The 14,381-nt window shown below is 46.4% G+C and overlaps 1 protein-coding gene across 10 annotated transcripts in view; it reads left to right on the forward strand.

The window, feature by feature from the left end:
- The window catches only part of syne1b (spectrin repeat containing, nuclear envelope 1b), a 92,236-nt gene that overhangs the window by 278 nt on the left and 77,577 nt on the right, over positions 1 to 14,381 (forward strand). For 7 of the 10 annotated variants that reach the window (XR_009798569.1, XR_009798570.1, XM_061844652.1 and 4 more), the window contains exons 1-5: positions 159 to 173; positions 1,325 to 1,493; positions 9,400 to 9,461; positions 13,007 to 13,102; positions 13,879 to 13,962. Coding sequence is in view for 8 of the 10 variants with exons in the window: in XM_061844652.1 (XP_061700636.1) it covers positions 1,439 to 1,493; positions 9,400 to 9,461; positions 13,007 to 13,102; positions 13,879 to 13,962 (297 nt within the window). In the remaining 2 variants the exon portion in view is untranslated. Of the gene's footprint in view, positions 1 to 156; positions 174 to 1,324; positions 1,494 to 9,399; positions 9,462 to 13,006; positions 13,103 to 13,878; positions 13,963 to 14,381 lie in introns of those variants that run through there. The other 3 variants (XM_061844659.1, XM_061844658.1, XM_061844657.1) reach the window with 3 other exon arrangements.

A 14,381-nucleotide genomic window follows, 5' to 3' on the forward strand; every position in this document is an offset into this window, starting at 1 on the left:
TTCGATTAAATTCATTTTTCTGTTCGCGAACTTGGTTGAAAATTACAGGACTTTTTTTTAGTTGTGCACCTGGGAGCTTTATGATGATGATTACAAAACAAAAAATTTGGGTACAGCAGCGGTACGTAGCAAAAAAACTGCTTACGGAGAAGTACCAACAAGTTCCAGTAAAAGTATGTATTCAAATCCTTTACTTAGATCAATAATACATTTGGCCGGGAATCAATTTTATTACTACACTAAAGAATAATATTTTTCCAATATTATTTATTTATCCTATATATTCTAATATCATGATTAATAAATAAACTAGTATAGGACACTAGTAAAGATGAAAGTGATTATAATTTCCGAGCGCATTTTATACAAATACAAATTTAGCATTTTATGCAACAATGGTATCTTGTCTTATTTAATAGTCAACCTCTTCAGTTGTATATTTTAAATACTAAGTGATACTTTATGATATTTATAATCTTTGTGAAGATTTCAATATTTTATTTATCCTCATAACCTATTTTCATAACTGTGCAGACATTTGACTCTCCTGCATTGGCAATAGGGAGTATGGGCGAATCAATAAAAAAAAAAACACAACAATTTATTGCAGTATCCAAATGAGATATTTGTTTATGCTTTATGCATGTTGTATATAATATTAGGGTACGGTGGCTCAGCTGGTAAAGCCTCACAGTTCTGAGGACCCGGGTTTGATCCCAGACCCGCATGTGTGGAATTTGCATGTTCTCTCCCTGTCCGGTTTCTTCCGGGTGGGCGCTCCGATTTCCTCCCACATCCCAAAAACACGCGACATCCCTTAAAAACATTAATAACTTCAAAAATTGCCCCTCGGTGTGATTGTGAGTGCGATTGGTTGTTTGTCTCCACCTGCCCTGCGACTGGCTGGCGACCAGTCCGGGGTGTAGCCCGCCTCTTGCCCGTTGACAACTGGGATAGGCTCCAGCACTCCCTGCGACCCTCGTGAGGATAAGCGGCTAAGAAAATGGATGGATGGATGGATAAGATTAATCTACTATAGCACTGCTGATCTAAGAGGAATTTTATTTCAGGTATGTCGCATGTCATGTGCGTAGAACACATCTGACAAAAAGGTACTTGAACTTGATATCGTACAAATGACATATTTCGGTTTTTATTCAGTTAGTTTGAAATCTTCGGCATTTTCCGAGCTCTTGCCGAGAGGAAATTTAACCCTTGCGTGGATGTCGTCTAACTTAGCTTCGGCTAGCTGTCGACTACTTTTTTCTTCTTCCTCTTCTTTTTCTTTCTCTTCTTCTTCTTTTATTTTCATTTCTAACTGCAGTCAATTAGTTGCAGTCACTCCATACGGCCTCAAAGTTGCGCACTCGTCCGCCGCAGGCCGCCAACGGAGGAGGCGCCGCCGGACACGCGGACGCAGGCACCCGAAGGCGACATCATGGCCCTCCCGAGGCGTCGCGTGGACATCGCCAACGTGATGCAAAAACTGCAGGGTGAGTGTCTGCGTCTCATCGTGGACGACCGTCCGCTGGTTTGTGCGCGTGTGCTGCTGCGCCGCCGATTCCGTGACCGGGCCGCGGTACAACACGAGACGACGACAGGATAACGCCGAAAGCGGACGAAAAGCAGCGCATCGAGTTGCGCCGAGGCGTCCGGAGCGGCGTGCTCGCTTTTGCAAACGGCAGAATCGTACTCATCGTCGCGTTTTCGTCAGAGCGGCCTCGTGGCTATCACGCCAGTGCAGTGATTCTCAAGCAAGTGCGGCGTGGAAATATTCGAATATTTGACGCAAAACAAGAAATATTCACTATATTTTTTTCATCTATTCATGTCATGGTGACAGACAGAACAAATCAATGCTATTCTATTAGATTGGGTTGGGAGACATTTCTTATAAGACGAGGACTTTATTCTCGGCCCATTATATGTCTTCTTCATGATAATATCTTTCTAGCGCTGCTTGCAATTTAAAAAAAAAATTCTAATAACGTACGACTTTCTTATTCTCACATGAAACCTTTTTACTGATAATGATGTTATGAGGCGGCACGGTGCCTGACAGTTCTGAGGTCCCGGGTTCGATCCCGGACCCGCCCGCGTGGAGTTTGCGCGTTCTTCCACGTGCCCGCGTGGGTTTTCTCCGGGTGGCCACTCGGGTGTCCTCCCACATCCCAAAGACAGGCAGCATTCGTTGGGCGCTCGAAATTGCGATTGGTTGTCTGTCTCGATGTGCCCTGCGATTGGCCGGCGACCAGTTCAGGGTGTAACCCGCCTCCTGGCCGGAGGTAGCTGAGATGGGATCCAGCACTCCCTTCAGCCCCGCGAACCTCGTGAGGATAAGCGGCTAAGAAAATGGATGGATAATTAAATTGTTTACATTTTCAGTATGCCTTTATTAACTTTATCAAAATGGCGGCACGTTGGAGCAACTGGTTCGCGTCTTCCTCACAGTTGCGAGGACCGGGGTTCGAATCCCGGCCCCGCCCGCGTGGAGTTTGCGCGTTCTTCCACGTGCCTGCGTGGGTTTTCTCCGGGTGGCCACTCGGGTGTCCTCCCACATCCCAAAGACAGGCAGCATTCGTTGGGCGCTCGAAATTGCGATTGGTTGTCTGTCTCGATGTGCCCTGCGATTGGCCGGCGACCAGTTCAGGGTGTATCCCGCCTCCGGCTTGTCGACTGCTGGGATGGGCTCCGGCACGCCCTGCGACCCTTATGAGGATAAGCGGGTCATTCTATTACACATGCAGTAATTATTTCATGTATGCACGTTTTGTCGGTTTGCCGTCAGATTTTTCAACTATAAAAAAAATGTTCCTTGGCTTTTTAAAAATTGGTCTAGTTGTTGGAAAGTCCTAATTTAACTGTTCCGATTATTACGTTACTATTCCATTGAATGTAATTTAATTTCAATTTTTTTTTTTTTTTTTTTGTCTCGATGGAGCAGTACGTGGTCCCGTCGTGACAGGTGCAACGGCCGCGGCGGTTTCGAACGCGGGCGCGCTTGCACAGGAAAGAGTCAAAGCAGGAAACAAGGGGCAACGTTTTGGCAGCGCAAAATGTTTCACATTCGTCACCACGGTGACTCGCCATTCTCAGAAAGGGCCAACGCCGCAGAGAGGGAAACGCGACTCGGCGGATTTCAGGCATCGAGCCGAGCTGCTCGGCGAGGGGCCCGCAAAGGCGTCGCGTTTTGGGATTGGACGAATTGTCCCAACGTAGCTTTTGCCCTCTTATTTTCCGGGCGTCCTTCGGTTTTCCCGAGTTCTTGTCGCCCCCTTCTGTATCCCAGCTGACGGGGCGAGAGAAGCTGGGTCCGCCTTGGGCTGTTCGCCAGCCACGTTCGCACTTTAGAGCAACAATCCTCACAAGTGTGTGACAAGCCGCACTGGCGTCACGCGGGTGCCCTCTAGTGGTACGCAAATGAATCGAAGTTGAAATCTTTAATCAGTGTTTCTTTTTGAACATTTGCACAGGTAAAATGTTTCTTTTTCTGCAGTACATTTGAATTTCGGCATTACTAAAGAACGGTTTCGTTTAGCGTGATTCTTGTGGCTTACAGTAATTAATTATAGAATCATAAGTGTACTACTGAGGAATAAAATCTCGATGACTACTTGGAGATCTTAAGTTAGCCTCAGGTGACTTTTTGGAGCTCAGATTCTAGCCTATAAGCCCATATTTGTGACACTGAAATACCGACCACGAGTCTTCCTTGCGGGGACCCAACACCGAAAATAGCATAAATAAATATATTTTCCGAACAACACGATTAAATCATTTGACAGGATGGCCTCCAAATTCAGAGTTAAATTAGGTTTGATTTGGAACATGTGAACATGAACTCTACGTCTCATGTTATGTTTTTCCTGACTGTGTGGTTAGCACCGAGCACAACTGAGCAATTATACATTAATTCAATAAACATCACGAGTCCTAATTGAGCGTGCAATTTAGAAATATCCCCACTAGATGGCAGTATTTCGCCTCAAACATGATCACGTTTCCCAAACCAGACAGCCTCGCGTCTTACTTTCATTTAGTTAATACTTTGATTTTATCTATATATTTATTCTTCATCCCTATTTTATGTTTCTGCCTTATTCTTAAATGGAATCAACTCATCTTTTTCCTCAAAATTTTACACACACGATCCCTTAGTGACACCATTTTTTATTTATATATTTATTTTGCTTTTTGAAAAAAAAAATGTATGTGTGAATTGAATGTTGTCAATGTTTTGAGGGGAAAAAATGGAATCCGTGTTGGAATAAATCTATGACAGGAGCCACCGCGGAGAAAGTGATGCGCTGCCTCTCTCGGGAGTGTGCGCGCGACGTCATCACTCCGCTGTCAGCAACACGTGCCGCGCTGACCTGCCCGATCTCGAACCCGAGACCTCTTGTCGTCGTCGCCGTCGGTCAAGTGGCTGCGCGGTCATTTGGCATCCGAGGCGGAGGTCGGCTCGGCAACAAAGGACCTCATGGAGCAGCAGATGAGTGAGTGAGTGAGAGAGAGAGAGAGAGAGAGAGAGTGATCGATCGATCGATCGAACGATGGATCTCATTTGTACCGAGAACACGTCGGGCGGTCCGTTCCTCTCGCTTCGTTGAATGAAATTAAACGTGCTGGGCCCCGAAGGCTCGACGACGTCATTATCGATCACATCGTGGCATGTCGTGCGGCAATCCAAAAATTCCCCCGTCGTTATCGTAGTTGTTATTTTCAAAAAAATGAGATGTTGACGGGGCGGCACGGTGACTCAGCTGGTAAACCGTTGGCCTCACAGTTCTGAGGTTCCGGGTTCAATCCCGGCCCCGTGCCTGCGTGGCTTTTCTCCGGGTGGGCTCTCCGGTTTCCTCTTGACATCCCAAAAACATGCGACATTAATAGGACACGCCAAATTGCCCCAAGGTGTGATTGTGAGTGCGATTGGCTATTTGTCTCCATGTGCGGCGACCAGTTCATGGTGTAACCTCGCCTCCTGGCCGTTGACAGCTAGGATAGGCTCCAGCATGGCCTGCGACCCTTGTGAGGATAAGCAGCTAAGAAAATGGATGAATGGATATGATGACTGTATTGTTTGGGGTGGGCAGACATTTCTTCTAATAGTAGTAGGACTTTATTCTGGGACCATTATGTCTTCCTCATAATATCATGACTTTAATGGCTTGTAATTTTCAAAAAAATTCTAATAACGTATGATTTATTCTCTTATTCTTATTCTCACATGAAACCTTTTTGCCGATCATGTTACAATGACTTTATTACAATGTTCCTGCAGCGTTGCACTCGATTCTGACGCCATTGCAACTTTTCCTGCGACCGTTTTCAACTTTATCGCGGGACTATTCCAGCGACTCTTTTTCTCGTAACTTCAGCGCGGCTCAATCGTGTTCGGAGAAGCGGTGGCCATCTGCAGCGCGTGGCGGAAGCCAGATTACGAGCCATATTTTGCTTCTCTAAAAAGGACGTAGTTTGCTTTTTTTTGTGGGCCAGTCGCAGCATCTGCACCAATAATAGAATCGGCAGCTCTGATCTATTTTTAGAAGAAAAGCTTTTAGCGGACGGGTGGTCTTGAAAGAAGAAAGGATTTATCTCCCCCCCCCCCCCCGCCCCCCCATGCTACGAAGTACTCTGGATGTACTCTGTGTGTCGTATGCACAAGCGAGATGTTAAGTGAAGCGAGAATATAGAAATTACGGAGCATGGTGGGAATCCCGCGGCGGATTGTGTGCGGTGGGGGGGGGGGGGGGGCGGCGAGGGGCCTTGCTGGGGGGCGATTACTTTGGCGTCACAATGGCAGAGCGGGAGCAGATGGGAGACGAGACGAGACGACAATTCATTATCGAGCGTTTTACTCTTTTTTTTTTTTTTTTTCTATTGAGTTCAATTTAGTTAAAAAAAAAAATGACTGGAGACCTCAATCGATGCCAGAAGAACAAAATGTACTCATTAGAATATGTCCTGTATGAGTGGTATAGAATATTACTTAATACGTTTAAATTTTGACATGATAATTTTATATTTCTAGTCATTCAGAGACAGATATCATTAATCCAAACTATAAATCTATATGAATATATTCATTATGTTACTTATACTGGATGAAATAAATGTGTCTATAGATACAATGTATATAATTTTTTGCATTATTTAAGCACAGGTCCTAGGAAAAAAATGCAATACATAGTGACAAATGTATGAAAGAAAACATTTACTCAAAACCTATTTTTATACATTATAATTGATGATTATGATCAATTTTACTGATTAATGAAATAGATTTTGTTAGCCTAATAACATGATAGCTGCTCATCCTCATTGATGGAATATTACTTACTACATTTAGATTTTGACATTATAATTGCATATTTCTAGTAATTCAGAAACAGATATCATTAATCCAAACTATAAATCTATATTAATATATTCATTATTTTCTTAATACTAATAAATTTGTATATAGATACAATGTATATAATTTTTGCATTATCTACGCAAAAGGTCCTTGGAAAAATATGCAATATATAATGACAAAAGAAAACATATTTTTATACATTTTCATTGATGATTATGATCAATTTTAGTGATGAAATGATTATATAATGATTATTATATATGTTATAACATGATTGCTGCTCATCCTTTTTGAACATTGAATATTTTGAATAGGACCGAATAAATAAAAAATTATGTTTAAAAATGCTTTGATTTCTTGCTTTCTGAACGTTTAAATACATCTCAGCCAAATTTTAAATATAAGTATAATATTTAAATATAATAAATATAATATGCATACATGTTGCGCATGCATGTATATTTTTTAATGATTAAAAAATAATCAATTTAAAAAATGTTTGCGAAAAAGGTTTGTTTATATATTTAAAATGCGTAACCTGACGAAACTCGACCTCGATTTTTATTTGCATGAATCGCACATTGACATTGAAATATCTCCTTTTTTTTTTTTTTTTTTTGGTTGTGATTTTTGTCGACGTTGTCGTTAAATTGAATGCGTTTCACGGGGCGAGCATCAGTCACGGCGGATTTATCCAAAGGAGCCTCTCGGTGAACCAAAACACGTGACACCCCCCCCCCCCCCGCTCGCCGCCGATTGGCCGAGCCGCCGACGGCGCCGCGCAGATGACACCCCGGTGCGGCGGGGGCAGCGCGCATCCGCGTCCATGGCTCCTCCGGATGGGAACGCCACGGCGAGAGGGAAGGATGGGATCGTAAAGCAGCCGTTTGGGAGTGCGTGAGAGAGAGGGTGGTGGCAGCCGGGGGGGGGTGGGGGGGTCGAATTCATCCCAGCCAGCTCTTTAACTGTGCCGCTTCCTGTTTCGGGGGGAGCCCACTGTGGATGTTGTCAGCCCTTTGACACGTGGGTCTGTCGAATGGCTCACTACAAGGACGTTTGCGCCGGGAAAACCTCCTTGAACCTGGTCACGGGATTCTTTCAGTATCTGCGGGGTGAGTCCACGTCGGTCGGCGGCGGCGGCGCAATCGCGGGGAAAAAGACGCGTTCTAATTGGCGGGCGGACAGGCGGCATCTCGTACGGCGGAGGAGTCGCTCGGGCCGGAGTCCGAAAGGAGGCTGCTGCATAATGCGCGGGGGGGGGGGAGGGGGGGTCTTGCGGTCGCATTCACGGAACCACAAAAGAGGCGAGCCGCTAATCTCCCGGCGTGACCTCTTTTTCAGACCTGCCAGCGCGCGGTGGTGCGCTCGCTGACAGCTAATTAATCTCGCATTGTGTGCGGACGGACGGACGGACGGGTGGGGGGCGAGGGGGGCAGGGTTGTCCTTCGGCGCTGTAGTTCTAGTGGGATATAAAGCTGCGTCATGCTACGCACGACGACAAAAACGCCATCAAAGGCAAGATGCCTTTGGCCAGGACGCGGTCAAGTTGACGGCTGACGTGTTGCCTCTCGAGAGGAAATTTCCGCGTCATTGGTTCAGGTGAGGGGCGACCCGGCGCGCAAGTGGTCGGCATGGCCGCGTGGCAGTTTTTGAGCACGGGGGCTTTGAGTCTCGGCTGTGTGGAGTTTGCGTGGCCTGGCCGATCACGTTCCAAAAACAACCACGCAAGGACTGCAAATCGTCCGCAGGTCTTCGGGTTGCTTGCCTTTGGCCGGCGACCGATCCCTCGTGTACCTTGCCTCTCGCCCAAAGTCAAAGCAATCGGGCTTGACTGTGAATAATGTCACGGTGTTGTAGCCGCAAAGCTCGCATATGTAAGCACTGTGCAAGCTTGTCGATCAGATGGTTGACTCATCCCATCGGTTCTGTGAGAACCGAACTGCGGCGTGGTTCGGCTGCGGCGGAAAAGCAATCCGACCGCGATCCCGTCCAAAATCCAAACTGGACAAGTCCTGTACTGATGGTGTAACTAAATCTAGTAAACCGATGACACCATCGATTGGGCCGGCCGGGACTGTGAACGCAGACCTTTAACAAAACAGGTCCTCGGGTTATACGGGCCAGACCGACCGGTCCGTCTGTCCAGTTCTAAGCGCTCTAGCTTGCAAATGGCCCAAGGGTTGAAACCGTTACGGTAACTTCGTGGACATACAGAACTTGAGGATTTGTTTTCCCCTCCTGGTGCGGTTTTTCGGTCAGGTCTGAACCCCACAATCAAACACCTAAGCGGACCAAACCAACAGTTTCTGGCGTGGCTCGGTTGCAGGAAACTGATCCAAAAGGGATCAGGTTTGACCGTGAACAACGTAATGCTGACATCAATACTCGGAGTAAAGTTAGAGGTTCAGATTCGGTTTCTCCCTTGGAACAGGTTTGGTTTTTGTTTTTTTTTTTTCGTTTTTTTTTTGGGTCATGTCTGAACACAATCGTTGACTGAAGTAATTAATCTGTTGATCTAAACAGAACTCGAAATTGAGGTCACAACAGGAAGTACACAAATGAGACTTCATTTTTAGCACGTAGTATCCCATCTGACAGAACTGTATTTTCTTTTATGATAATTTGACCACATGAAAGTGAACCTCAGCTCGATTGGCTATTTCATTATTAATAAACCTTCTTCCCGTTTCCATTCTTTCGATAACCAAAAAAAAGAGAAGAGAAGACGGCCATCTCACGTGGTTGGTTGTTGACGCTTTGGTCCGCTTTGGATTTTGGTCAAAAGGTGCTCAACCACCTGGAAACCTCGTACGAAGTTTTACAAAGCCATCAACTCAGCTAAAAGTGGCAAAACAGGCAGAGAAGCGCCGATATTTCCCTTATTAATAACTCAAAGCAATCAATCATAACATTACGTCGCAGCGGCTGCAGCAGCGGAACGATCGCTTGGCACCGCCTTGCCCAGGCGGTTTTGATCCGGGTGTGAACGGTGGTGGCCTTGCCCGGTTTCAACATGTGGTGTGTTGTGGTTCTGGTTCCAGATGAGCAAGAAGCCGTGCAGAAGAGAACCTTCACCAAATGGATCAACTCTCACTTGGCTAAGGTGAGGCAAGTCTGGACTCATCGGCGCCGCACGCGGACTCTTGCGCCTCCCACGCCTTTGCGACAACCCCGCGGAAGCTCCTTTTACGCCGTTTGTAGACAAGTAGGCCTCCCTAATTCGTCGGTGGCGGACTGATTGTTTGTGGGGGGTGTCCTCAATTTTTAAATTTTGGGGTCCAAACTCAGGACGTTTTGAGGTTACAATCAGCACACGACAAACTCATTAGCGCTTTTTATAGTTATCGCCGAAGTGTGTTTTTCATGCAGATATTTCCTAGAAACGTCTTTGCGCTGCGGGTCGCTGCAACGACCGCTAATAGCCGTGCCGTGTATGGAAGTAAATACGTGTGCCATCGGGATTTGAATTTTCAATGGTCGCTACAATTCGCTGTCTGAAATTCACCGTCTGCCCCACCAGGCGGGGTTAGTTCAGGTCAGAAGCGAACAGCCAGCCAATCACAGTTACGCTTTCCCGGTCAGGTGACGTCACGTGACTAAGAAGGCGTAACTGCGATTGGCTGGCTCTTCGGTTCTGACCTGAAGTAACCCCGCCTGGTGGCGCAGACGGTGAATTTCAGACAGGGAATTGTAGCCAGTCGAATTGTTAACGTTACGCTGAAATAAAACTATTGAGAATGTGATCACTTTACATTTCAAATTCAAATCCTGGTGGCACATATTTACTTCCATACCGCGCTGGCTAAACGATTATAAATCTGGAGATTTTGCGCCTTGCTGTTATGTTGGTGGCTTGTGGAGATCCGCTTCCCCAGAGTGAAGGTCACATTGTGAGAAGGCTTGAATCGTGACCGGAAGATTGATTTCCTTCTTTCTTTCTTTCTTTCTTTTTTTTTTTTTTTTTTTTTTTTACAAACTTGGGACGAGCCGGTGCTGTCCGTGCCAGACTGCGCTTGAGGTTTTTTGGGGCGGGGTGGGGGCGTACGTTGCGAGAGGATAACGCGCAGAGCGGTGCAGATGGAGAACAACGGGGGCGAGGACAATTCCCCGCGGGCTGTCGTCGATTCCCTTCAAAAAATAGCGCATGTGCGCAGATCGCCTCGCCCCAAGTGTGACCCTTAAATAAGGCCGGAGAGAGCGAACCGAGAGCCGTCGGGCTGGCGGTGCCGGCACTTGTTCAAACCTTGTCCAAGTTCAAGAATTTGCAGGCTGTGCTCGGTGGAAATTGCGCGCTGCGCTTGCGATGCGCTCCCTGCATGTCAATCGCACGGAAATCATATTGCATCTTAAGGGTGGAACAAAATATTTGTATTGCCATGAAAGTAACGCTTGTCTCCCTCAGGAAAATGTACAACTAAATTGTAGTTTTAACGCTCAGTATATCCCAAACTATGATCTTACTCAAGCGGAAAATGTAAGCGTGAGACCGGTGGAATACATGCGCCGAGGAAGTGAGTTTTACCGGGCCGGCCCTGTTAGCGCCGTGCTCGCGTGTTGCTGCTGTGTGTCATAGATTTTTACCGGTTAGGGTTGTGGGTTTCACTGTGGGCACTTGGCGGCTTATGTATATACCCAATGGTATTTCCTTTACAAATGTACTGGGTGAGGCTTATAATCCGTTGCCCTCTGCAGGCCGGAAATTACGTTACTTTCCAGTACCCCTTTCATTGTTTTTTACCTACTGATGTATACTCAAATTTTTGTGGCGCCGTGAGATACGAGTGAGCCGCCTTACGAGTTTACAATCCGTCATTTTGCCGGTTTTTGGTTTGATGCCGCCAGTGAACTCAACGCACTTCCCGTTAAGCATCAGTTTGACTAATAGCGAGCAACTGCTCAAAAAGAGACTTCAAACTGTGTCTGTGCGACTCCCATTTGAACTTTGCTGTCAGAGTAAACCCAAACAAGTTGAAACTTTTAAACGAGTGTGCCGCCGCTAGCTAAACGCTACCTTAACTTTCTCCAGCGTCATACCCAAACGGGACCTTGCCCGCCGCCTGTAGTACTTCCTCTCGATGTAAAAAGTGTACAAAATTACTCAGATAGGTGATATTGAGTATATTTTGCGACAAATAGTTTTAGTTCTGTTCTACAGAAAAAAAAAGTGGGCGAGTTTGGGTCAATGAGAATGTCAATTTGCAAATCGGAGAGGGATTCTTGTACCGTCGACTCCTCCAGTGAAGCTAAAACCTGGGGGAGGGGAAGTTAAAAGTCTTTTCCAAGGTCCACTTCCTCAGCTGTCTGCATTTTCCGCTCATCTCTTTGTATCTCTTTCCTCTCACTTGGAATGACGCAGCATCTTTTTCCGCCGCTCCCCGAAGAGTAGCTAGCATGCTAACTGGCCAGGTGTGGGCGTTAGCATCGCATCTTCCGGAGGAGTCTTTGGGTCTGTGACCGCGTTTGGATGTCACTTTTTTACTAGTCCCAGTTATGGACTGAGATTCAAATTACCGTTGTCTTTAAGACTTTTCCAAAATGGTATTTTTACGTTCTGATGATCTGATTTTAGAGAACCCTCAGAGGTATCTGAGGTCAAAGGTTGTCGCTACCTCCGTAAACCCAAAACGTGCTCTTTAGGTGTTTGCTGCTTGTGAACAAGTTTCAACATTAATTTTTAGTGGTTTGCATTCCAACCTTCAAGCGTGATCATTTTTCATATTGTTTGGTGCCTGAGCCAAAGGGGGGTGTGAGAATGTCGTTTTATTCTGGCCCATAGTCACAGATGAAACCAAAACAAACTTATAATAATATAATAATAATAATAATATAATAATAATCACCCCCAAAATGTTTATCTAGTATTTCCCTGTATGAATAGTTGCCCAAAATACGAACCCAAAACACTTGAATTCAAACTCCTCGTACTCTACGCTACATTAAACCGCGGTACGAGCAAAGATTTGAGATTTCAGACCCCACCTGTAGATGGCGCCAGTTACAGTTCTCAACATCCGGCCTGCATCCATTGACATTGCTTTCTTGCCTCGGAAGGGCTGATGACCAATTAAGTTGGTTTGCCAACCGCCAGTAGACCCCACACGAGGAAAAATAAGAAAAGACAATACGTTATGTGCAGTCGTTCTTTGTGCTCACGTTTTCTGTTTGCGGGTTTTGTCGAGAGCAAGATTGATCGTCGCGTTGATTGCGGCGCTCCAGCGACTGTAATAAGATTAAGCGGCGTAGGAAATGGACGGATGGCTGCTACGTGCTAATTCTGGATGCGCCAGCCCGAGGGGGATTGTGCCGCGCGTACGGATTCAAGCGCACTCTTTTTCGCACGTCTCACGGCTCGTTCGGCCGAACGACGGCCAGGAAAGAGCCTCGTAATGAAAGCTTAGCGCCACCGAATAAATTCTCATCTGCTGGGCTGGCAGCGCTCAGCTGCCCGCGCCTCTCCTGGACCGGGCGTCGAGCCATCACCAAGGGAACGACACCGTCTTTCGAGCCACGGGGGCGCCGGTTGCTAACAAGCCCGCTTGTCGCCGGCCGCGGCTTCGCATGCCGGTGTCCTCTCGCTCGCGGTCACGGCGCAAAGACGTTCGTGCCGCATTGACGCCGACTTGTGCTCGCGCGCTCGCTCTCTTGCAGCGTAAACCGGCGCTAGAAGTCAACGACCTTTTCGAGGACATTAAAGATGGGGTGAAGCTCTTGGCTCTCTTGGAGGTGCTCTCGGGCCAAAGACTTGTAAGTAGGGTTTCTGCTTTCACTTTGGGTTTTTATACATGCTAAAACTTCAAAACTGGCCCGTGACCTCACATTCTGAATAATGTTGTAACAAAAATAATAACCCCAATTTTTGTTTGCCATCATTTAACTTTTAAATACGCTACAGATTTTTTTTTTTTTTACATTCGGTCAATTTCAAGTGGAAGAGGCATCAAAATCCAAAATTGAAGTATTATTATGGAGAAATGTAGAAAAACTGACCAAAAGGAAAATAATTCATAACCAAACTTGTCATTCATTAGATTAATATTTGAATATAGTCCCACCACTATTTCCAATATGATATGTTTATTTAATTTTGAAAAATGAAATTTGACGGTATTTTCAGAGATTATCTGCGATCTTGTGTTTTTTTCTATGTAATCATTTAATATAGAGAGTCACTGATGATGTAATGGTACGCACGCCTGCCTTCGGTGCGGGCAGCGTGGGATCGATTGTGACGATGTTGATATCTGCCCTGCAACTGACTGGCGACCAGTTCAGGGTGTGCTCCGCCTTTCGCCCGAAGCTAGCTGGGATAGGCTCCAGCTTTCCTGCAACCCTTGTGAGGATAAGCAATTTAATATAGTGCCAATGCGTTAGTGAGTGATCATTTTGGTCCCGATTATGTTCATATTTTTTCATCTGTCATGGCAAACCATGTGTTCTCGTCCGCTGTAAATCCGGCGATTGACCCAAAACTGAAGCCTAACGCGGTTTTCCTTTCCGACGCACTGTGTGAACTTCTCCAGCCCTCCGAGCAAGGTCGTCAACTGAAGAGGATCCACTGGGTTTCCAACATCGGCACGGCGCTCAAATTCCTCGAGGGCAGGAAGGTAAGCATCCGGCGCTTCTTGAACCCGTTCCCGGAACTCCCGCAACGACGCCGTTTGTCAGATTCTGCAAGGTGCAGGCAGACGTGCTCAACATTCAGAGAGGAAAGCGTTGCGTAGTTACATAATCTCCACCTCGGAATCCTTTTTATGGCCGCGTGGAGTGAGGCGTGTCCCACTTTCTCTTGCCCCCCCCCCCGGGGGGGGGATGGACGCTCACAGTTTGTTATGATCTTTTTCCCCCCCATCACGTGTGCTCTCAGTGTCGGTATCAAGGATCACCGGTCAGTCGACCCCCCCCCCCCCCCTCGCCAAAGCACTTGTCAACTGTTTGCTTTCGTTTCGGTTGATGCACGGCGGCATGATTTTCTTCAAGCGATTTAATATTCATTCAGCCAAATGCTAACGTTTTTTTTTTTTTT

This window comes from Syngnathoides biaculeatus, chromosome 15 (assembly GCF_019802595.1).
Source record: "Syngnathoides biaculeatus isolate LvHL_M chromosome 15, ASM1980259v1, whole genome shotgun sequence".
NCBI classification, from domain to species: Eukaryota; Metazoa; Chordata; class Actinopteri; order Syngnathiformes; family Syngnathidae; genus Syngnathoides; species Syngnathoides biaculeatus.